The 25,248-nt window shown below is 39.8% G+C and overlaps 1 protein-coding gene across 6 annotated transcripts in view; it reads left to right on the top strand.

The window, feature by feature from the left end:
- tyw1 (tRNA-yW synthesizing protein 1 homolog (S. cerevisiae)) overlaps window positions 1-25,011 on the top strand; it is a 163,618-nt gene extending 138,607 nt beyond the window's left edge. For 2 of the 6 annotated variants that reach the window (XM_078548588.1, XM_078548591.1), the window contains 3 exons: window positions 4,741-4,908; window positions 21,088-21,298; window positions 24,670-25,011. In XM_078548588.1, coding sequence (XP_078404714.1) covers window positions 4,741-4,908; window positions 21,088-21,298; window positions 24,670-24,689 — 399 coding nt within the window. In that variant the 3' untranslated portion in view covers window positions 24,690-25,011. Of the gene's footprint in view, window positions 1-4,740; window positions 4,909-19,759; window positions 20,147-21,087; window positions 22,030-24,116; window positions 24,624-24,669 lie in introns of those variants that run through there. The other 4 variants (XM_078548587.1, XM_078548590.1, XM_078548589.1 and 1 more) reach the window with 4 other exon arrangements.
- Window positions 25,012-25,248: the final 237 nt, after the last annotated feature.

The raw sequence follows: 25,248 nt of genomic DNA on the forward strand, positions 1-25,248 counted from the left end.
GTGGCCTTCCCATTTCTCCAGCTCCTCTGGTTAGGGGTCCTTGTCCAGTTCAGAAAGAAATGCTGCCAGAGAAGATATTTCTTAACACAAATAAATGGTAATAGAACACAATATTTAAAAGGCAAAAGAACACAGACACTGGCAATATGAAGCACAAACAGGGAATATTGGAAATATTCAAAGTTCACCCAGCATCTTCCTATAAACCTTTTTCCATTGCATTTTACTGACTGGTCCTTTTGTTATAAAACTAAGTATATCTGACTCACCATTAGCAATTATATGGGAGTTGAATTAGTACTTTATAATTTATATAAAGTGATAAGAAATGTTTACAGTGCATGCAGATTGATATCCTCTGTACACTGGTGCTGTGTGCGCACATGACACACTTGTTGCAACCCAATTTGGCTTTTTAATGTTATTTGTAGTGGAGGGTAAATTCATTATATGTAGGATAATAGAAAAAAGTGAAGGATTGCAAGTCAATACCTCATGATGTGGTTCAGATGAAGTTTCAAGCTGTAATGATAAAAGATCCTGATTGAAGATTGCTGACTGCAGTTTGAAGAAACATAATGAGCAACAAGTTCATGCACAGTGCCTAGGATTACATAGAACAGATAGCTAGAACTAAGCTATTCAGCCCAGCTAGTCTGTGCTAGTGTTTATATTCCACATGAGTCCTCCTTCCATTCCATCTGCTTAATCTCACTCTTGCAGTATGTCTTTATATTCCCTTTTCACTCATGTACTCATCTAGTTTCCTTTTCAAAGCCTCTAAAACACTTGTTTCAATCACTTCCTGTGGTAGAAAGTTACACATTCTAAGCACTAATTGAAGAAACGTATCTTTTTTTATTGGATTTATCAGTGCACTGTTCATTGCTGACTGCAGTTTGAAGAAACTTAATGCTCAGTCAGGCAGTCTCTGAAGTTATCTTGGAAAATGTGTCAGTATGAAAAGGTCTAGTGTTTTCTAATATTATCTTATGTCTAATATTTTCTTTGCTGATGCAGATTTTGAATTCCTAGTGCACTGCTTTTGGTGCCAGCTTAATCAACATTTTCCATGTTGCACATAAACAATTTTAAAATTTGGTAATATGTCAGGATATAAACTTTGCTTGGTAAAGTCTATATTCAAATACTTAATGCCCCTAGCTTCTCTGTGCCTTACTTTTAAACTAGTGTTAACCTACTGAAAATAAATTAGTTTATGCCTGCATAAAAGTAATAAAGGAATGTGGCACAGGTATGTTAAACATTTGCACTAAACTTAGGTTGAACTGAAATTCTGATCACTGCATTGAAGTTTCCAAATGAAATTTCATTTAAAATGAAGAAAGCATTAAAATCTTTATCAAGTTCTGATTAAGGTATTTTTTTATGGCAAACGCCTCCATGTTAAAGAATTAACAACGTGTGAAATATAAATTATAATTGTAAGTATGAAGAATACATACTGAGAAATTTGGGATTTTTCAATCTTATTTTCATGTATTTGTTCATTTGAATGGAAGGGACTCCATGGGGCAGAATCTTTTGCTTGGCGGGTGGGTGCGCACCTGACCCGCTCGAGTGTGAAATGACGCGCCAAGCATGCCGATGTCAACGCACAGTTGCCTTAATTGGCCCGCCAGTGTGAAATCGCGGTCCAATCCTGATCACGGGTGACGGTCACCTTCATGACTGCCCCCACCGAGACCACCCACCAAGGGTAAAATTCTACCCACATGAGCTTCTGTAAAATTGGGAGAAGACATGAAGCAAAGTAATTTAAACAATCACATTACCTGAGATTGGAGCTAATTTGATGATCAGACTTTTAAACTTTTTTGAGAACAGTCACAAGTACCGTAACCCAATTTCTAACCAATTCTATTTAATTTTTTTTTGCATATACTCATTGTTATTTAACTAACCACTTTGGACCACTTCAGCAATCTGTGGTGCAGTCCCAGCAGCTTCCAAGGCAAAATCTAATAGAATGTGAAACTGATTGTACAATAGCAAATGTAGGCCACTGAAAAAAAAGTGATCTTTTTCTTTATTTTCAGATCCTCAGTTTATATGGGTTATAACATGAATATTAAGATAGAATAGCAGAACACAAATAATGTTAATTGTCATTCATGATGTGTTTAAATAATTACTCATAAATTAGTACATAACTTGACATCAAAGTGTTTTGTGATGAAAGTTTTGTGGCAGCAATTTTTAATAACAGCAACATAGCAATGGTATCCCTTTGATATGAATTTATAACAGGAGCAAGCAGATTCAGTATTCCTCTCCAGTCACGTCATCTTTGGACAATGGAGCACACAACTTTTGTTATTGAACATATGCATTAGCAAGCAATCATTAACCTGTCTTCCACAGGGCTTTATTACAATGCTGTTCTGTGATGACTTTTCTAAACTGTTGAAATACTAAACAATTTCTCTCCATATTCAACTCCATGTTCACTAGTATTCTGAGACAGTGTTGTACTGTTTTTCAGTGAGAAACCCAACGACGGCCTATTTTTAAAGGTATAACTTGCAGTGTTGGTTACCACAGAGCATTCATATGATTACATTGAGATTGATTTTTAAAGGCTAGAGTTCAACTCATCATCAGCCTTGCCCACTCTAACTATAATGATAAAATCTGTAGTAATCTGTTCTAGATGCTAGCTGTAAACAACACTTGCAAACAAAGTACCTTTTCAGCAGCCTGATAATCTACATATTATTGATCCCTGCATTGTTTCCCCCTTTGTTCTCAATGAGATTTTGCTGTAGTTATGAGTGTTATTTCTGCAAAGTTTTCTTCTTGTACTGGATCATTCACAATCTTATGCCCTGTTGATCCTGTGCTACCAACTAACCACTATAAAATGCAAAATTAACATTAATGTTGTTTCAGTTTCATACATTTGTTGACCATCAATGTTAAAAACTAGTAGTGTCCACAGAATTCTATTCTGGCTAAAAGCTTTAAAGAACCAAGAACGAATTCCCTTTACTATTAATTGAAGGCAGTTCACCACCACCTTCTCAAGGGCAATTAAGTTTGGGCAAGAAATGTTGGCCTAGCCAGCAACGCCCACATCCTGTGAAGGAATAAAAAAAAATTGTGCACCCTTGTCTTCATTCAAGGGCATTTCATTTTAAATACATTAAAACAACAAGGATGAATGTCAGCAAAAAAGAAACTAGCCACTATATAATTCACATCTTTGAAAAATTAACATAGATCAGTTAGCATCACGATAAATGTTATTTGTCAGTTTGGGAATCTTGTGAGCTACCAATTGTAATAAAGATACTGGGGAAAGTTAGGGATTTATTAAGGGATTTAGATAATGTCAAATGGCTTGAGACAGTAATATCTTTTCTGAACTCTAAAATTGGATAAATACCTTTAGCTAATTTATTAATGGCACTTTTTATGTAATTCTTACTTGGTCATTTCTCATTTGTCAGCGAATTATTTTGCATCAGTTCAAAGTAGTTTGAGACCCCCGTTAATGCAATTGCGGTAGTGTAACTTAGAAATCAGGCCAATGATCTTATTTTTGAATATGCAAATGTCAAGTGGATTGAGGTCATTTCCAAATCATATTGCTTCCACACCAGTTGTAGCATAGCAAAGCCGTGTTTTAATAGACTACAATAGACTTCCTTAAAACTCAGGTTTTTTAAAGTAGGGAGGGAGTCCATGCTCCTGCCACTTTTCTTCTGCTATGAAAAAAGTGATTTCAGAATGCAGAGTTCTGGAAACTACTTTGTATGCATACACAGAACTCCAGTGTTACTGGGCAATATGAGACTCATGGCCAATGGTCTAACTCCAATCTGCTGGTTGTGTGTTATTCTCTACAGATACCAGTCTAACACATATAATGGGACCCTTAAGAGTGTTGTTACTTCATGGGCATTAGCATCCTTGTGTCAACTAGGTCGGCTGTATTAAAATACCTCAATGGGAATGTGATGTAATTGTGCTAATATTTCACTCATCCGTTGCCAGTGATGATGGATGTTTATATTCCAGAATCAAGGGTATTTAAGGATTCACCTTTTTACCATGAGAATACTCTATTAAGTATCTTTTACCTCAGAAAGCAGAAATAACAGAACAGTGACCCTTTATGCTTGTCCGTATCCTCATCAGGAAAATTTCTGTATCTTCATCCCTTTTTGCTCATATCTTTAAAGTTGTTATAAAGAGAAAGGGGAGTAAGGAATACAGTAGATTTGACACTTCACAGCTACTTAGTTATCAAATAAAGGGTGAAGGTACACCTTGAGGCATACTTTTCTTTTGATTACTCTGTAGTGCATGTAGTGCGGGCTTAAGTTTTGCCTACAACATTTCCACAAAGACTTCCTGTGGTCTGTTTCTTGTTCATCTTCTACCCTTTTCATTCTTTTACTCTCTTGATATACACTGTGCTTTGGGTTATTAAACAAAATTGTGGCCATAAGATAATTCAGCAAATGTGTGATAGGTATAGGAAGGTATAGTAGAGGAGCCTGGAATGTTTATCCCTTCAATTCCACTGCCTCCTCCTTTAGGGAAGTACTTGGCGTTTTCTTGCCACCCCTCACGGTGTAGCCTAGAAACTCATTGCATGGAGGATTGTTCTATGGGATGGTGTTAGAGCTTGAATTAAACAGGTGGTTCTGATGTTCAATATCAGGTTATGTAAGAAGAATGATATATTGACAATATTTTAATTTTTTTTAGGGGGTGACATATTGTGGTGAAAGCTCAGCAAGTAATTTGACTATGGCGAATGTTCCATGGCACGAGGAGGTTGCATATTTCGTCCAGCAGCTGGCTGACCTTCTGAGAGACTATGAAATTGCTTGTGAACATGAGCATTCGAACTGCCTCCTCATAGCACACAAAAAGGTGAGTGGCATTTAAGTTTTAGTATTTAATTTGCAAATATCCGCTTACTCTGTTAATTTACAAGCTAAAATTTTGAGAATATCTATGAACCAGTTTTAAAATCTTGTCCAATAGAAAATGAATGACTAATAAATCAAGTGCTTTTAGATGAATAATATATTACATTATCAGATATTTTCTGGGAGCTTTTTTGATTTTCTCTTGTGCTTTGGTGTGCTGTGTGGTTGCTAATGTACATTCCCTGATACAAGTTATTGTGCAATGGTGTTAGTTATGAAAAGCTGAGGTGCTCAGTAATGTGCTTTTTTTTCCGTTGACACTGCACTGAAGACCGAGGGAAGGCTGAGAGGGAAAGAGATCCACAGTTATGAGGTCTTGGAAATTAATGAGTCATAGAATGCTTATAATACTAAAGGAGGCCATTCAGCTTGTCATGCCCATGCCAGCTCTCTGCAAGAGCAACTCAGCTCGTCCACTCCCCAACCCTCTCCCTGTCGCCCTGCAATTTTTTTCTCTTCAGAAGCTTATCCAATTCCCTTTTAAAAGCCGTGATTGAATATGCCTTCCCCACACTCTCGGGCAGTACATTCGAAACCCTATCAACTCACTGCATGAACATGTTTTTCCTGTTTTTAGAAGTATTGTAAAATAGTTTTTTTAGCTATTTACCTTAAATTGGTAGAGTTAGTGTAACATGAGCAGTTCAGTTGCAACACAATTTCAGCTAATTGAATTTGTGTTTGTGTTGAATTTTTTAGCTTGTATTTTTTGTTGTAAGAAATTGGTCTAGTATAGCTTTTTCATTGAATTTGGCGCAAACCATACCCAAACAGGTCACACTTTCAAGATTAAGTGTACTTTCACAAACCATTCTAGATTCACTTTTCGCAAGGTCAAACACCACGGAGTAGTATCCACTTTGGCTGTAATTGGGAAATTATGCCCAAGATGCGCTCAAAATTGCGATGATTAGGTCAAATTTCAAGTTTCTGCTAAAATTTATTTGCATAATCAAAAATGCAAAATCTTCAATGAAAATAGATTGTAATTGTTTCTTTATTTCTCTTTCCATTAAAAATATTCCTTTATGTATTTAAGAATGGTAACCCAGTGCAGTTTCATTATTATAGTTGAGAATGGGTTTATCACCAAAGATAAACATTTTGATAAGTGTCGGAGATGGTTCAGAAAATACCACACAGCATTTTCCTGCCATTGTCTATGTCAGATTTTCTTTCAAGCATATAACTAAGGTCCATAATCACCCCCAATTACTACTATATCACAATGGCACTCGTTACATTTTAAGTACAACTCATCCTGAATCCAAATGTTTCGTAATTGTAAGGTGAATATTCAAAGCAATGACGTGAGACACTAAGGGCAGAATTTTCTGCCTGTCGGGCGGGTGGGCCCGACCCAATCTCTGGCGGGTGGGGAGCCGATCTCCGCCGGGGAAGCGGGCCCCGCTGCCATTTTACGTGGGCGGACCAATTAAGGCCCGTCCAGCGAGACATCCAGCGGGAAGCGCTATGCGCTTCATGTGCGGGGGGGTTTCCCCAAGAGCGAGAGTGCGCTCTTTCGCGCATGCGCACGGAAGAGAGCACATCTCCCTGAGGCAAAGTGCTGCCTCAGGGAGATTGCTTACACTTTTAAAAATATGAAAAATAGATAAATAGAATAGACAATGTCACGTGAGATGGGACATGTTCATAATTTACATAATAAGTTTATTAAACTTTTTAAAACCCTACATGAAACCTCATCCTGCCGGCGGATGAGGTTTCATGTTTTTTCTATTGCCCGCTGGGGCTCCTGGCCTGCCCGCCAACCTTAAGGTTGGACGGGCAGGTCCTTTAATTGTATAATTGATCCTGTCAATGGCCTCAAGTTTGCTGATTTTGCTGTGGGCCCGCCTTCCTGAAAATTTAAATGGGCCGGGATGATGTCGGGGGTTTCGCCTGATGTCATCCTGCATCATTTTACGCGTCGGCGAGTGGGCCCTGCCCCCTGCTTGCCAACGGCAAAATTCTGCCCTAAGCCTATTAAAATAAGAACTTCCATCAATCATGATCTTATTGAAAATGGTGGAGTTAGGCTATAGGGGTAGAATGGTCTGTTTCTATTTTTATTTTCCTTATTATCTATGTCTTTATTTACAAACACATTAAGAAATTATATCCTCATAAGATGGGAGGAAGTGGAGTAGTGGTATTGTCACTGGAGTAGTAATCCAGAGACCCAGGGTAATGCTCTGGGTTTGACCTGGGCTCGAAGGCAGGTGGTGGAATTTGAATTCAATTAAAAAATCTGGAACTAAAAGTCTAATGATGACTGTGAAACCATTGACAATTGTTGTAAAAACCCATCTGGTTCCCTTTAGGGAAGGAAATCTGCTGTCCTTACCTGGTCTGGCCTACATGTGACTCCAGACCCACAGCAATGTGGTTGACTTTTAACTGCCCTCTGAGGATGCAATTTGGGATGGACAATAAATGCTTGCCTAGCCAGCGATGCTCACATCCTGTGAATGAATTTAAAAAATATGGTAACTAGGTAATTTACATAAGCAGATAGCAAAAAACATGTTTATCATGATAGCCATTTGTGGTCTCAATTCTGGAGGGGTGAATCTGATATAATTGGAAAATGGAGCAGAAAATGATTTTCTTTTAAGCTCTGACACTGCCTCTGAATTAAAGGTTAATTTGAAACACAGTTTGTTAATTGGCATCAAGTATTTGCATGTTTTTAAAAAATTTTAACTTTTTACAATTGCAGGGAAATCAATTGAAGTGCACCACAGAGTCCTCCATTTATCTTATTTATTTCCTTGATTTTTTTTTGTCCACTTTGGATGTATGTTTACATGTGCATCTGTTAGTGTGAATCACCTATGTCACTGAACTTCTGAATGATGTGCCTGTGACACCCCGCCTCAATAACTAGTGTGTTACATCTTCACTCAGCATCCAGACTCTCAATTAGTCCACTTGTTAATTGCAGAAAAAGCTGTGCCACACCCATAAACAGATTCAGGTGGCGTAACTAAATCGTACAATCATAGAATGATACAGCACAGAAGATGACTTTTGGGTGCATCATGCCTGCGCTGGTTCTTTGGTAGAGCTACCCAATTAATTCCTCCCCCTGCTCTTTCCCCAGTACTCTGAACATCGACCCCAATACTCTAACTGTGGCCTTAGCAATGATTTATAATAGATTTAGCATTGCCTCTTTGCTTTTGTAAATGTAATAGAACATATTTTATTTCTGGCAACAAAAAATAACAAGGTATACTTCATAAATTCATGATACACAGAATCCATCCCATTTAGGATAAACAATATATCACTGATCCCAAAATATTTGATTTTTAATCAAGACATGTATTATTGTTACATACTTTTCTGTTCCATCTCCTAAGGGCCTTCTATTTTAGTGTCCCTATGTGCAACATATACTGCAGCAATGCTGGACAACAAATTACAACACTACAAAATATGCGTTCTCATTCTTCATAATTGGAAGGACATCATAGGATTTACAGCACAGAAGGAGGTAGTCAGGCTTGTGGTAATACTGTTCTTTTCAAACAAAGGATGAATAGACTAGTCTGGATTTTCCAACAATTTACAACAGCAGATTTTGTTCAGGTGCAAATAGAAATTTTTGTATACAATTTTCAGAGATCAGTTTGTAATCGTAATTTGCGTAGCTCCATGTGTACATTTGGATCTGTGCAAGAAAGTGGGAGTGGAAAACTGTATATCTGCAAAATTTAAAGGGTTGAGGACATTTAAGGGGGGGAGGGGATGTCAGAATAGATGACAAGAAATCTGAAAGCCTTTGGAAAGGCTTAAAAAGGATCAAAATCCATTACCCAAAGTTAAGGCAAAAGGGACTGAGAAATGACGAGCAAAAATCAAGAGAAAGGAAATCCAGGAGTGCACTTAAGCTGTATACCCAGTTTAGTTATTTCAAAGGTGAATATGCCTGCAAATGGGGTCTTTAAAAAGCAACTAGCATAGGTTTAGTAAAGAGGAGTCACATTTACCAACTTGAGTAGTGTATTTTGAAGAAATGAATGGTTGGATAGAGCAAGACAATGCAGTAAATATGTATCAATTTTCAGAAGCCATTCATCAAGGTGTTATATGGGTGGCTTGTTACAAATGATCAGGTATAGGGTATAACTTATTGAGGGGGAGATGGTGGTAATGTCACTAGACAAGTAATCCAGAGACCCAGTCCAAGGACATTGGTTAAAATCCCACAACAGCAGCTGGTGGAATTTAAACTCAATTAATAAATCTGGAATATAAAGCTAGTCTCAGTAATAGTGACCATGACAACTATCATCATTTGTTGTAAAAATCCATCTGGTTCACTAATGTCCTTTAGGGAAGGAAATCTGCCATCCCAATCTGGTCTGGCCTACATTTATTCCAGACCCACAGCAATGTGGTTAACTCTTAACTGCCCTCTGAAATGGCCTGAAAAGCCACTCAGTTCAAGAGCAATTAGGAATGGGCAACAAATGCTGGCCTTGCCAGCGATGCCCACATCCCATGAAAGAATAAAGAAAACTAAAACTTAAACTCCTGTAATGCAGTGTCATTGGTTCAGTTTATAGTTGACTAACAAGTGCCTTTTTAAATTGATAAAGGTGTTTAAAAATATCATGGAATTCAAAGTTTTAATGAGAAGGGCAGCATATTCCGAGTGCTGATCAGGTTACGATTTGGGTGGTGGCAGTGGGGGAGAGGGTGCAGTGCTGGCAGGAGGTGCAACAGAGCCGACAGCAAGGGATTAAAGGAGAGTATTGGGCTGATTGGGGTGGGAAGGAGTCAGAAGATTGTGGAATAGGGTGCAGGGAAAGCAGTTGTGCTCATCCTGTTGCTTAAAGTGTGCCAAAATATTTTCTGTTCTTTATAAAGCTGTTTCTGGTGATTCCTTTAAGAGGCATCAGTCCAGGCTGTTTCCCATTCTCTGTAGTGGGCAGATTTAACACTCATCAGGCTCCACAATTAACTGTACCGAAATGACGTTAGGGCCCTAACTATGCCTTAGGGCTGAATTTTCCCCCTGTTGGGGGGGTTGTGCGGGGAGGGGCAGGAGTGAGCGCGAACCCGATTGACGCCCCTGATCGGGTGCGCGCCGCCATTTTACGTGGGCGGGCCAATTAAGGCCCGCCCAGCGTGACGCACACCCGGAAGCGCTGAGCGCTCCCTGTGTGGGCGGGGGGATTCCCTGAGTCAGGGCCTGCGCTCTTTCGTGCATGTGTGCGAAAGAGTGCAGAAATCTCCCTGAGGCACCTCCGTGCCTCAGCGAGATTAGTTTAAGTCTTGAAAAATGTAATAAAGGCCATGAACCCTTCATGAAACCTCATCCCGCCCGTGGATGAGGTTTCATGAAAAATGCGAAGGCCGCCTGGGCTCTTCGCCTGCCCGCCAACCCTTAAGGTTGGATGGGCAGCATTCTTAACAGCTTCAATTACTTTGTTAATGGCCTTAATAGGCCTTTGACAGTTCAGCGGGCGTGCAGCTGACGCGGCTGTGCGCCTGCCAAACTGACAACCTAAATGACGTGCGGTGACGTCGGGACACCCACCCGACGTCACCGCATGTCATTTTATGTGTTGGCAAGAGGGCCCTGCCCCCACTCATTAACGGGAAAATTATTCCCTTAGTTTTTTTTAATTGCATTGAATTAAGAGGCTCCTTCATGTTCTTGGTGGGAATGCTCATTGCCCAAATCAAAAGCCTACTGGAAAATGGCAGGATGTGGGAAATATGCTAGAAGTTTATTTTTGTTACTTTCGTCTCCCAAACCTTCTCCCATACCCAGCCCCTACCATCTCGGACCTATTCTGTATAGAGAGCCTTACTTTAGGAAGGCTTTGAAGACAAGGAGAGGGTGCATAGAAATTTTACTAAGATGATATCGGGAATGAGAAACTGAAGAACCTAGAACAGAGAAGGTTAAAAGAAGATGTAATAGAGGTATTCAGAATTATGAGGAAATTTGAAAATGCCAAATTGGAAAAAACTATTTCCACTGGCCAGTGAATCAGCAACTAGATGGCATAAATTTAAGATCATTGCCAAAAGAAACAATGGAGCGTTGTTTGTATAGTTGGGCATTGGGACCGATTCTCAGTTTTTGCATCCAACATCATTAGCCAGATTCATGGTAAAATTACTTTACTTTATTCCAGTCAAATACCTTAACCCTAATCTCATAAAGCACTATTTTTCTGTGTAATTTCTGCATACAAAGTTATACGAAACACATTATACTTGATTTAAAAAAAAAATCTACCAGCATTTTAGTATTCTGCCTATTTCATTTTATTTTTCGTTGTTTCATATGGTGGAAAAAGCACTGAACTCAAACTGGCAGATTTTCCACATGCTTAGCCCCTAAATTTGAGCTTGAATATGTGATAAGACGTTAGTATGTATCAGATTTGTGAATTCGTGACATGCATTGAAAGTGGCTGCCTACAATCTAGAAATATCAAATATCCATGCGTTTCAATACATCTCTTCACAGTAACACATTTACTAATCAGTTTAATGCTGCATTTCATAATGTTTATGAATAATTATTCTCATTTATTACCAGTGGTTTCTGCATCATTTGATTTCTGCGCCAAAATTACATTATTAGAGAGAACTGTAGTGTAGAAATCAATCTTCTATTTAATCTGACACAGTACTACAATGAAAAATGATGAATATAAATTGAAAACAGGTGAGACCAATACCCCACAAAGCCAAGATAGGTTGTAGACTTAAATGTTTGCAAGAAATAATATTAATAGTAGGTACTCTGGATTCTAGTGCACTATGCTGCATAGTCCATAGCAATAACGTCAATGCAGCAATATCAGATCTTCACATTGACAGCTTCGTGCATTTTCTGCAAGTAATTGTCCTTCAGGTAGGGACAAGATTGTTTTATATTTTCAGATTTGGAATCAAGCAAGCAGTAAGAGAAGTAGTATACAAGAGTAAGGAAGTCAGGTGCCATTTTTATGGGTCTGTTTCTTCAGTGTCCCAATTTGTTTGAAAGTTATAAGTGGCACAGAATCGAAGAATTGTTGGTATAGCATGTTCAGTTCCATTGTCCCTTCTTCCATTGTGAATTCTATTTGATTGATGTCTCCTTCCGTTACTGCAGTCTTATTTCAGAATTTTGCATTGACCATTCAGATCCTCTTGGAAAAGAAGTTACTTTTCAATGTTGAGTTTAAAGCATTGTGTATTAACCCAAGTTAGAAAAAGAGGCCCTGAGATGATAGGTGATTAAGATATCTATGAGTTAAGCTTCAATGTTGTTCTTCATACCCTGAAAAAAATCAATTTGTTAGAATGTCTCAGCAATTGATTAACGCCTTACACCAACTACACCAGATAGTGCCTAGTGTCTTCAGTTTATAAACAGAAGGTGACAAAACACAAAGTCAGGCAGTCAGCCCTGGTCTGCAAACAGAAAACTGAGAGCAAACTTTTGCTAGGCTCAAAAGCAAAATCTTGCTCAGTTTTCTGTTTGTAGATCAGGGCTGTCTGACTGACTTTGTGTTTAAGCCAACCAAGTAAGCCACTGATGTGGGGAAGCATAGAATGTTTATTATTTTATATTATCGTGCAAAGACCAGTTGTACTGTTTGATCTAACTGAATCAAGTCATAACTTGGGCAAAGAGATTGGCAGATGAAGCCCTGGTAAATGAACAAGTGCCAGCTGAGGAAGATGAAACGGGAGCAGGTTACTCTGACATTGAACAGAGTAGCGGGGAGGAGTTTCAGCATATGCATCCTGTTGGTCAGGAGGAGGCCAAAGCAGCACAGTGAGGGACTGTAAGGAGAAGAAGGCACTACCCAAGACATGGGGGTGTACCATTCAAGAGTCAGCTACCTGCAAATAACAGCGCGCCAGTCTGTAGGACAGTGTGCCTATCTAGGCAACTAGTCTCAGACATTTGCGCTCAGGTCCACAATGACCTGAGACCTTGCGGTAGCCATGGCAGTCCCTTACCTGCAGCTGTCAAGGCTACTGTCACCCTGGATTTTTATGCTTTAGAGTTATTTCCAGGATCAGCTGTGGACTTGCATGGCAACTCATCATACCATCAGGTAGGTCACGATGCCCTATTCCAGAGATTGGGGGACTATATCCATTTTGATGCAGATGGGCCAGTGTAGGCAAAGAGGCCATTGGGATTTGCCTCTATCGATGGATTCCCTCATGTCCCGGGGGCTCATCGACTGTAACAATGTAGCCATCAAAGCACCAACAGACCAGTCGGCCAGATTCCTGAACAGAAAAGGCTTCCACTTGTTGAATGTCCAGCTGGTCTGTGACCGCTCAAAGAGCATCTTGCAGGTGTTCACCGGTTAGTGGGTGGATGTCATGATTCCCTCATCCTGCAAGAGTCCCAGGTGACATTTCTCCAGGTCAACATCCAGACTTCATGGATGGCTGCTAGGAGATAAGGTTTATCCTCTGCAGAGGTGGATCCTGACGTCCGTCCCATGCCCAGACACAGATGGGAGAGGTGCTTCAACCAGAACCATTGACTAACATGAAAGCTGTATTGAACAGACCATTGACATCTTGAAGATGTGCTTCTGTTACCTTGATGGGTCGGGTGGTGCCCTCCAATATAAGCCAGCCAGAGTGTCTCATGTTGTGGTGGTTTGCTATGTGCTGGACAACATAACTATAAAAGGAGGCTAGAAGCTGGATGAAGAGGAGACCTGGATTGTCACTCTTCCTCGAAGGAGGAAGTGAAGGATGAAGGTGGTGTTGCAGAGGAATGCGCATGCCCAGACTTTGGATGGAGGCTGTCACAGGCCTCACGGTGATTGGCAGGCTGGCATGGCTGCAGTGACCAAGTTGATTCAGCAACGTTTCACCTGAGTACCTCTCAGACCTATGACAGATAACTCTGTAAGTCAACTTCTATCAGCGAGAGAAATTGTTCAAATGCACACATCTGAAGAATTCCATTGCTACCCAGAAACATTGAGAGTGAGGTCTCCACATTGCCCCATATCACAGACCAGGGCTCCATACCAGACCCAGGCAATACCCCCCCCCGCCCCTCCCCCCACCACCCCCCAACCCTGGTCCAATTAGGCACCTGACATTTTAAAGTCATAATGCGGGATCAAGACCTGAAAATGTTCTGGACGCCGGGTTCCTGATCCCGAATTGGAAATCCACCCCTTCATGTCTAATACTTATAAGTCTCCTGTACAGAACCTTATCGAAATGCTTCGGAAAATTCATATACACATCCACTGCATTTAATTTATCAATTCTCTCTGATGATTTTACCAGAAACTAGATTGTTTTTATACATATCCATGCCAAATGTCCTTAATTAACCCATCTCTTTCTAGGTGAGTTTGATTTCATCATTTTTTGGGAAATTGACATCACTAGCAAGGCCAGCATTTATTGCCCGTTCCTAATTGTCCTTGATAAAATGGAATTGGGCTTTCTTCTTTAACAACTTCGCCTGAAGAACCCCACTCTGGACCCATTGCGGACAGCTTTGATTTTGGGCAACATGCAAGATTGGTGGATATCGATTCAGCTGCTTGTTGTGCATTTCTCTCTCAGTTTTCATTGACATCAATATTCGATATTGCCATTTTTAGGTTACCACCTAAAGTCAAAAGTACCCACACTATGTGCAGCGCTAGAAGTCATCAACTAATTAAAAAATCATATTTGGAATCTGAAGGGGTCCTGCTACATTCAAAGAATTAAAATGATTTTGGAATTGCAACAGATGTTTGACCAGTCCATTCACAGCTGTGCCTTGAGGCTGGGAGAGCAGTAATATTTAATGCAGTTAACAAATTCCTTAATGGATTGTTGTAATGGAATTGACAATTATTTTTGATAGTCAGAAAGATTTAATTAAGCTGCATACTCCTCATTAGATTGCCTTTATTCAAAGACAAAATTGAATTCCTCATTTAATGAGCTACTCCCACGATAAATGACGGATGACATATTTATTGAGGTGGAAAAAAGGCTTGAGAAAAGATATATCTATTAATGCTTGTGTTCTGTAGAATATAAAACTATGCAAAATAAAATATGTACTGTAACTAAAGTAGCAGTGACAGTACTTGAAAGAATAAGCATTCACATTGGCAGGTGTGTCTTGGCACACAGCAAAAAAGACCACGTTTTCCTCCTCAATTGACCCCATTCTGATCAGGCTTGATGGTGCAGCATTCATAACACTTGTCTTGATATGACACTACAAAATAGAAAGATGGCTAGATGCAAAATTCCTAACTCCTAAATGAGATCCATATTATTATGATTGTGACAAGTGAGCTCCGAGACAATAATTCAAAGGAGCAAAACAAATAAAAATAAATTGAAATAAATGTCATAAAAATATAATAATTTTCATAATGTTATTGTGATTTATGGTAAAAGTTGGTTATTAGTGGGGTTTGGATTAGTTTGTGTGTGTGTGTGTGTGTGTGTGTGTGTTGGGGGGATTTAATTGAATTGGAGACAGCTGATCTGGAGGCTTTGAGTTATCAACAAGAAGCTGGGTTTGAAATGCTAAATACATAAACATGGCTGAAGTTTTAGAATGAGAGGTGTAAGGAACATTTGCATTTTTAGATAAATTAGTTTAGTTTGAATTTCAAGGAGGTGGTAATATGTTACACCTAGCCATAAGAAACTAAGCCAAACAATGTGTTTAATTTTCCCAAAGGCTACTGATAAAATTAGCACTATGAAAAGATTTATATTCTGAGAAAGGTAAAGTTCCAAAGACATATTGGAACAATGGAATTTGCATTAAAAAGGGAGAAACTTGTATGAAGGAGATGAGGCTATGTGTAAGAGGAGAAGGCATTCTAAGATCTAACACAGGTGTGAAAAGCCTCCAGCCTCTGTGCATCAATTTGCTGCCTACAGCAACCGAAGCTGAGAAAACTCACTTTGAATTCGACTGTCCGGGTATTGTGTAGCTTTACCTGGGCCTGTTTAAATCTATTTGTTTTTACCGTTACCTTAACAGGGGGTGTAACTGGAAGCCAGATTAATTCGGGGTTTTAGGAGTTATTGTAGTAGTAATTTGTAGACCTATGTATGTGCTTGAAATCTTTTCTTTTGCTAATAAATGTTTAACTTCAGTTTTTTAAAAACCTCATCATGGTAGTCTTATTACTTCTGAATTCAGGGAACGTATCTCAAAATAAAAAAATAAATTGCAAAACAGTTGTGATCGAGTGATCAAGTTTCCCTCATAGATTTGATCCGCCTGGCACACATCGTCTGCCACGTCATAACATACAGCATGATATTCCCCACTTACTGGCCTCTCCCTATGATTCTGGATGATCTGTATTTAAGTTCTATTTAAAATAAATAAACATGTCTCCTGTCTACTTGAAGACAGAAAATCTATGGACAAATCTTTTCCACAAATGAAAATGATTTGTCAATATTGTCAATGTAGACTACTTTTGTTGGCCAATTGGTAAGCATTAGCTTTTAAAAATTGCTGACAGCAAAATAGTAAATACTGAAGTAGTGAAACTTATTGAAGGCAAATTTATTGTTAAACAAAAACATTTTGTTTATCTGATTAATAAGTATAGGAAAGACATTTATTGCAATGTCATCATTCAAGCTGTTCCACTCTCCTTGGCACGTCTGCAAATTTAGATCATCATTATCCTTCAGCTTTGACAGTTCAGCACAGGAACCATCAGGTTGCACCATATCAGATTATTTCTATCTGTTCTCTACATATAGCCTTCATTTTGATCCTAATCTAATATTTCTCCAGAATGTTTTTTTAAAGAAGTTAATCAATACAGCTCAGTGGGAGAGTGTTTCACATGTCAGCAACTCTGGAATTTTTCACATCTATTTCACTTGAACCTTACTTATCTGTGCATGTATCTTCTCATCCTCTGGTTATGTTCTTGAAGATTGAGTCATCTGTTTACCTTAAAGAATGCCTCTCAGCATTTCAGTATCCTATCCCCTTTCCAGTGAAAACAAGTCCATATGAAAATCTGACCGTAATTTGAAGTACTGAGTCCTGCAACCATTTTTGGTAATCTTCCTTAGACCGGCTTTAATGCATTAGTATCCTTTAATCAGTGAAAATTATAATGTGACTTCACTAATGCTCTACAATGTACCTTGTTTTCATTTAGTCAGATATCTTTGAGTTGCATGTCATATTTTACTAGCCTTTTTGATGGCGGTTTCATATTGCCTGGATACTTTGGTATCTTAGTCATTCTCTTTGATCATGTGGGACATAAGGATAAATGTCAATATTTTCTGTAAAAGTTCCAAGCCTCTGCAGCCTCTCTTAATAACTCCCAGCTGTCAGTTTAATTGTCCTTTGCTGCTGCCTCTCCAATGCCTAGATCTTTTTGTAATAATACAGTAGTCAGAATTGTGCATAATACTCTAGATGAAGCAGGACTTGCTCTGTACAACCTTGACTGCTTGCTGAGATTTTTGTTGTACTTCCCAAGATTTTGTTTACTCACTTAACTGTTGATCCACATGTCTTCAGTACCCCCAAATCCCTCTCCTGTGATGTGCCCTATAAAATAAATAGCATTTAGCTTTTATTGCTACCATGTATTACTTTCCCAATTTCAGAATTTTGCATTTGTCTACCTTAAATGACATCTACCACTGATCAGCCCAACACCCCAGTACATCAAGTCCATTGGCATTTAATCAGCCTAGTCCTGTTGTTTGGCATCCTCTGCAAATTTGGGAGAGTTTAGTTCCTGTCCCTGCTTCCAAGTCATGTATGTACAACAACAGCTTATAGCATGCATTTAGTGTAATGAAACACTCCAAGGTACTTCACAGGAGCAATATAAAATAAAGTATGACACCGAGCCTCGTAAGGAGATATTAGATCAGATAAGCGTTAGGTTTTAAAGAGTATCTTAAAGGAGGAGCGTGAGGCACAAAGGTGGAACGGTGCAGGGAGGGGATTCCAGAACTTGGGGCCTAGTCAACTGAAGGCATGACCACCAGTGATGGAGTAATTAAAATTGGGGTTCCTCAAAGGGCCAGATTTAGAGGGGCGCAGATGTCTCAGGGTTGTGGGGCTTTAGGAGATTATAGAGATTAGGGTGAAGGGGGAGGTGGGGGGGCGAAGCTGTGGAGGGATTTGAAAATAAGGATGTTGTTTAACTAGGAGCCAATGTAGGCCAGCAAGCATGGGTTATAGTGGAATGTAACTTATGAGTTAAGACACGGGCAACAGAGTTTTGGATGACCTCATGTTTACACAGTAGAATATGGGAGACCAGCCAGGAGTGCATTGAAATAGTCGAGACTAGAGGAAACAAAGGAACAAATGAAGAATTCAGCAGCAGACGAGCTGAGATGGCGTGAAGTGTGATGATGTTGTGCTGTGGAAATAGACAGTCTTAATGCTGGCACAAATATAAGATTGGAAGCTCATCTTGGGATCAAGTGTGACAGAAAGTTGGCAAAAGGCTGGCTTAATCTCAGGCTGTTGCCAGGCAGGGGGATGGAGTTGGTAGCTAAGGAATGGATTTTGAAGCAGAAATCAAAAGCAATAGCGCTTCAGTCTTTGCAATACTTAATAGGAGGAAATGTACTTTGTAAACAGCCGTGGCTTTAGCAGCTGACCCTAAAACACCCCTTTATTTACCATCTTCCATCCAGACCCAGCTCAGTATACAACCACATTTGACTTCCCTCCTTCAGCCAGTTTTGGAAGCGCCCCAACTATGCTGTACGTACCAACCTTGTGGACCAGTGTATCATCTAAATATGGAACATTCACAGAGTTTTTCCTAATATTCAGAATGCTTTTTGGTTTCTCAAAAGGTATGATCATCTTCCCATGAAGGCATACCTGTTCCCTTTTTATAATTCCATATTTCTCCAGGTGGTGGTACATTCATTCTTTCCAAATGACCGCCTACTTTCCTTGCAATGGATGTTAGGTTGATCAGCCTGTAGTTTCTTGTGTTAACATTGTACCCCATTTTACAGATTGGTGTCACATTTTGTTTTCACTTGTCCTCAGGCACATTCCCTCTTTCCAAGGTTACCCAAAATATGCCTGTTTGAACATACCCAATTTCATTAGCTATTTCATTAAGTTCTCACGCGCTCCATTTCAGAGACTTGAACATACAATCTAGGGAGAGGTTTCCAAACAACTGATCATTGGTGTTTTGACACTGCCATGAAGATGTGCTTATGTCAAAAAGTGATTTTTAATTCACCGGCTGGAACCACGAATTAAATTTTTAAAAACAGGCATTTTAAAACTCAGACTAAATGGCGACTTGAGATCACAGCCAAAGATGGATACCCTAGTTTGCATTACAGTACATTCCACTGGAATGGAGACTGCAAGTCTGCAAAACCCACTGAAGACAATGACATTCTGGGGAAACTCTTTCGAGTTACCAACAGTCACAGATTGCAACTTCTTTCGAGTACAATCACAGTTCTTGGTTTTCCGGGAGTGAGACATGAACCCACAACCCTCTGAGTCAAAGGCGAGGGTGCTATGGACTGAGCCACAGCTGACACCTGAAAGATCCACATCTCCTGTTCTATTAACAAGGCATTAAGGCAATCACCTGCTTAATTCAACTGTTGGAGATGGACCATTAAGACTAATCAGTTGGGCAATGGGACCCTGGCTAAGGTAACTTTACAGACATGAGCTAATCAAGCTACCCTTGGAATATACAGACGTGACCTTATTTGGATCACCAGGCATTTGGAGAAGGAAGGTCTCACAACAAGCCATATTTTCTCAGCAGAACTGAGGACAAGCAACTGAGACAGAAGACCCAAGTGGGGTCCCTCCTGCCTCCCCCTCTCTCCAACCCACATGGAAATCTTCAAGCCCTATTTGCTGACTGTGACCATCCAGGGATGCCCCTGCTGCAAACAGAGATTTCTTAAAAGAATTCAACCCAGCACTACTGTGTCCAAAAGAACAACCAACTTGGTCACCTACACCTTTAAATCAGAAGTATTGAGATCATCGAATTCAGTCTGAAGCCAGCCAGGTCACCGCACTACAGACTGTATATTCTTTTTACTTTATACGGACTCTAATTTGGCCAACCTATCCTTCCTCACTCTGTAATCTGCATTTGTATGTGTGAGAACTTTGAGTGTGTGTCCACGTGAAATTCAGAGCTTATTTTATTATTTTACTTCCATCAGTTTAAGTATAATAAAGCTAACCTCTTTCTTTGTTAAACTCGAGACAACCTGCCTGATTTGTTCTTTTATGATCACAGTGCGTAAACAGTTAAGTACTCACTAAATTGGCAAATATATCCTTTTCCAAACAAAAAACATGTTGCAGTCAAACAGAGAGAGGGAAATGAGAGGAGCCATTCGACCCCTCCTCACCTGATTATAACAATACTATGCACCAATAATCTTGGAATTTGAGAGACTAAATCCACGTGTCCTTTTTCTCCCCAATACTCATCACAGCCCCAGTTTGAAAATCTAGGCTGATGCTTCAGTATTGTACTGTTGAAGATTTCATCTTTCAAATAAGAAGTTAAACCGTGGCCTCAGCTGCCCTCTCATGTAGACTTAAAAGCTCCATAATACTATTTTAAGAAGTGCACGGGGTCCTCCCTCTGCCCTAGCCAACATTTGTACCTTAAACAACATCATTAAAGCAGATTATTTGGTTGTTTACCTCTTTGCTGTTTGAGACATTGTTTTGTTCAAATTGGCTGCTACTTTGCCTACATTACAACATGTGAAGCTGCACTTTGGGACATAGTCAGGATATGAAAAACATTAAAGAAATGCAAAGTCTTATTTCTTAAACCATGTCCAGAAACAGATTTTCTCTTCTATTACTTCACTTATTCCTGCTAAATTGAAATTTCCCTAAATTATGGTGTTTGATACTCATGTGGTCCCCTTAATTAAGTTGAAAACTTTAGACCTATTGTCACTTCGTGATCTGGTGGCATATAACAAATTCCAGTAATTAGTCAAAATCACTTAACTCGAACCAGAATACTCTGAAATGGAGGTTCATTGAAGATTTAAGCAATCTCTTTTTCACTTGAGTAGTTGTATTAATAGAGATTTCTGTTATTCCTTGTTTTAGTTCAAAGTAAATGGAGAATGGTGGACTTGGATAGACTATGACCGCTTTCAGCACCTCATCAAAGATTATGAGGAGAACAATGGCACGAAGATAATCTCTGCAGAAGATTACATGGCGAAGACACCACCCTGGGCACTCTTTGGAGCTAAGCAGAGGGGTTTTGATCCTGTTGATATTCGCTTCCTAAGGAAAAAAAGGAAGGACATCTCAGGTTGTTAAGACTATTCAATGTGACTCATGCATGGTGCCACAGGAATTCAAAAGACATTGTGCACAGTTCGTATGGTCTTTAGAGCAGCTGTGTATTAGTGTTGTAATGGATTTTAGTTCGAGTGTAAATTGAAGAATTTACCAAAATACGCACATGCAGAATAGGAAACTACATGCATCACATTCAGATGTTGCAGTATATCCTTAACCAAAACTGCTGCCAATTGACAAAGATACTTGACAATGTAATAAGCGTAACTGTCTAAATCAGGCATGTCCAACCTACGGCCGGCTGGCCACAATCTGACACACTAAACCTCTGTATCCGGCCTACGGAGTTAATGTTCAAACTATGGCTAGGTTCAGTGAAAGATTCTGCAAGGAACTGCTGCTCCAATCACAGGCCATTTCTCTCCCGTGTTTGCTGCGGATCTCACCAGGGAGCCTATCTGCAGCAAATGAAGGAGAGAAACAGTCTCTGATTGGAGGAGCAGTTAACAGTGTGAAGGTGAGTGCATTCTCTTTTAATAGTGTGGCTCTCTCTGCCTTTGGCTGCGCCTTCTCTCTTGCCCTCCCGCACAGGGGTCGCGATGGTGGAGCGGGCCAGGAAGGCCACGAGGATCAGCAGTCGCAGCAACAGTGCCCGCCTGGGGCAGCTGGAGTTTCAGATAGGGCACCGTGAGGAAACTCGTCTCTTCAGTATCCCAAATACCTCTTTGGCGGTAAGATGTCCAACCTCCTGGGCCTGGGTGGGAAGTGAGTGACTCTGCGTGTGCGTGTGCGTGTGTGTGTGTGTGTGTGTGTGTGTGTGTATGTGTGAGAGAGAGAGTGTCTTTGTGTGTTGTCTGTGTGTGTGCGTGAGAACCCTGAGACTGGGAGTAAGCCAGACACACATACATACCCTTCCTCTCCTCCACCTCCCTCCCAAAAACCTATCCGCAAAGCAGACCAGGAGAGGAGGAACACCCAGGCTGAAAGGCAACCCACTTCTGATCCCCGTTTTCGTCTGAATTCTGCAGAGGCCAGCACGGAGTGTGTGCCACCAGAGGCAAATGCAAGGTCAGTGTTAGTTATACCCAACACCATAGCTCAGCCCGGGTCCCCACCCCTTACCTGGTGACCAGGACTTCACAGTAGCACAATATCTTTATAGTGCAGAAGGAGGCCATTCAGCCCATCGAGCCTGCACTGGCTCTCTGAAGGAGCATTCCACCTGGTCCTACACCCCTCCCTTTTCCCAGTAACCGTGCACATTCTCTCTTTTCAGGTAGCAATCCAATTCCCTTGTGAATACCTTGATCGAACCTGCCTCCACCACCCTCTCAGGAAGTTTGTTCCAGGCTCCAACCACTTTCTGAATGAAAAAGATTTTCCTCACGTCACATTTACTCCTTTTGCCAATTATTTTCAACTTGTGCCCGCTAGTTCTTGGTGTTCTCTTGCGTGGGAACAGTTTCTCACTATTTACCCTGTCCATACCCCTCAGGATTTTGACTACCTCTGTCAAGCCTCCTCTCAGCCTTCTTTTTCTCCAAGGAAAAGAGTCCTAACCTCTCCAATCTATCCTCATAGCTACAGCTACATCCCAGGAATAATTCTTGTGAATCTCCTCTTTACTCTCTCCAATGCCTTCACATCGCCCAGAACTGGATGCAGTATTCCAGATGAGGCCTAACTAGTGTCTTAAACAACATGACCTCTTTAGTCTAGTGCTCAGTGCCCCCATTTATAAAGCCTAATATACTATATGCTTTATTACTGCTCTCTCAACATGCCATGGCATCTTCAGTGACCAATATATGTATACATGAGGTCCCTCTGTTCCTGCACCTCCTTTAGAGGCTGTCCCTTTATTTTATACTGTCTCACCATATCTTTCCTGCCAAAACGAATCACCTCACACTTCTCTGCATTGAACTTCATCTGCCACTTGTCTGCCCAATCCACCAACATGCCTATGACTTGGCCCTAGTCTTTCTCTGCTTCTTAATCGAAAAGGCAAAAAAGGTTAACCCTGCTGCTTGGCACTTTTGAATTGTCATTTTTATTATTACTCTACCTTTTTCTTTTGAATTTTCAATTTATTGCTTTGACATTGATTTTTTAAAAAAAATTCATGTTTAATGTTGTGCCAAACCTTATTTTTCCAAAATTTACTCACCAGCTCCTTGAGTGAGAAAAGAAGTGAAATGTGGTCCCTTACGCAAACAGGTTGGACAAGCCTGGTCTAAATCTTGTGTATGTTAATTGTTATTGTTTTTATTTTATTCTGTTTTATTCAACTTTCTTATCTGTTGTCAGATCCCCATAAAATTACATTCATCTAAGTTAGTGAGCTGTCCCTGTTGTTTTTTTACAGCCACCTCCAACACAAGCTCTGCAACCTAACTCGAGTGTTAGTCGGGATCAGAATTGGAGGGAAAGTATCTGATTTTCCACTTCAACGATGTGATGCAAGCAATCCTGTCCTCAGCTTTGCATCACATCATTAAAGAGGAAAATCGGATACTATCCCTCCAATTCTGATACCTACTAACACTCGAGTTAGGTTGCAGAGCTGTGTGGAGGTGGCTGTAAAGAAATAAACAACAGGGATAGCCCACCAACTCGCTTGTAAAATTCAACGTTCGCTGTCGGAAATTTCATCTTCACAGTCAGCGACAATTAATAATGATTTGGTTATTATCCATTGTCTTAACATGAGCTCTTCCTTTATTTCTTAGTTAAATTTTAAACATTTTAAAATTATGATTGTAATAACTTGTATACAGAATGTGATAATAAATTTTGTTACTTTAATTTCTATACCTCTTTAACAGGGTGATGATGGTAATTCATTAATCAAATGGGAATCATACAGCAAAGGAGGAGAGCATTCAGCCCAATTTGTCTGTACTGGCACTTTGTAGGGGCTGTTCAATTAACCTCAGTCCCCTGCCCTTTCCACATAGCCCTACAAATCTTTTCCCTTTTCACATGTTTATCCAATTCCCATGTTGTAGCTGATCTTTAGTTAATTGTCAAACAGTGTTAATGACCTATAAAATTGTACCTGGGCTACTTTGATACAGTGTATTTGAGCCATTGGAGACATTCTGTAAGCACTGCAGGATGTGGGCTGCATATACCTCATCTGTTGTTTTATTTAAGTTTATGGCTGCTTTTAGATTTTTTTGTTGCTCCTCCATCCTCCATGTTAGAAAAAAACTTCTGAAAGGACTTGTTTTTTGTTCTCTACCCAGTTTCACCAGACAAATAGCTATTTCACAGAACAGTCCCAGAATTGTACCCACTTTGAAAAAAAACAAAATTCCGTTTTCATATTACTGTAGTCACATTGTATGACATTTGTTTTTATTATTTTAATTTTAGTGCCCTTTGTATTGTTGTGATGCAATAACCACTATCTGTGATATTTGCAAGTGTGCTGGAAGGTCCATTGCAAATACCGGAAATATGAAATAAAGCAAAGTGCTGAAATACAGAGCATTTATAAGGAGATAAGAAAGTTTAACACTCCAGGATTGGACCCTTTGAACCACGTTAGTATGGAAATTTAAGTGCAGCCTACAGCATAAGCACATATTTCCCAGGGACTGTTTAAAAACTCCTGCATTCTCTGCAATGCTTTTGGTTCAAGACATTTGTATCATTCTAACCCTTTAATATATTACTTGTTCATAACATAACCAAAAATAAACAAAATAATGTTAGTTTTCGAGTGAGTTAAGTATATATATATATATTATATATATTGAACAGCAAATGCAAACAGTATCCTTGAGGAAAGTGGCTGAGAGGAGCTATACTGAGCCTACAGTGTGAAGTGACTGAATAATCAATCATGATTGAAGCTTATTAACATTTGCCCCTAGGATAATATAATTAAGCATCTCTACTAAATTCGGCTTATCTCTTGTTATTGGGCTTAATTCCTTGCAGCCAGAGCTT

Source organism: Cetorhinus maximus, chromosome 9, assembly GCF_964194155.1.
Source record: "Cetorhinus maximus chromosome 9, sCetMax3.hap1.1, whole genome shotgun sequence".
Lineage (NCBI taxonomy): Eukaryota > Metazoa > Chordata > Chondrichthyes > Lamniformes > Cetorhinidae > Cetorhinus > Cetorhinus maximus.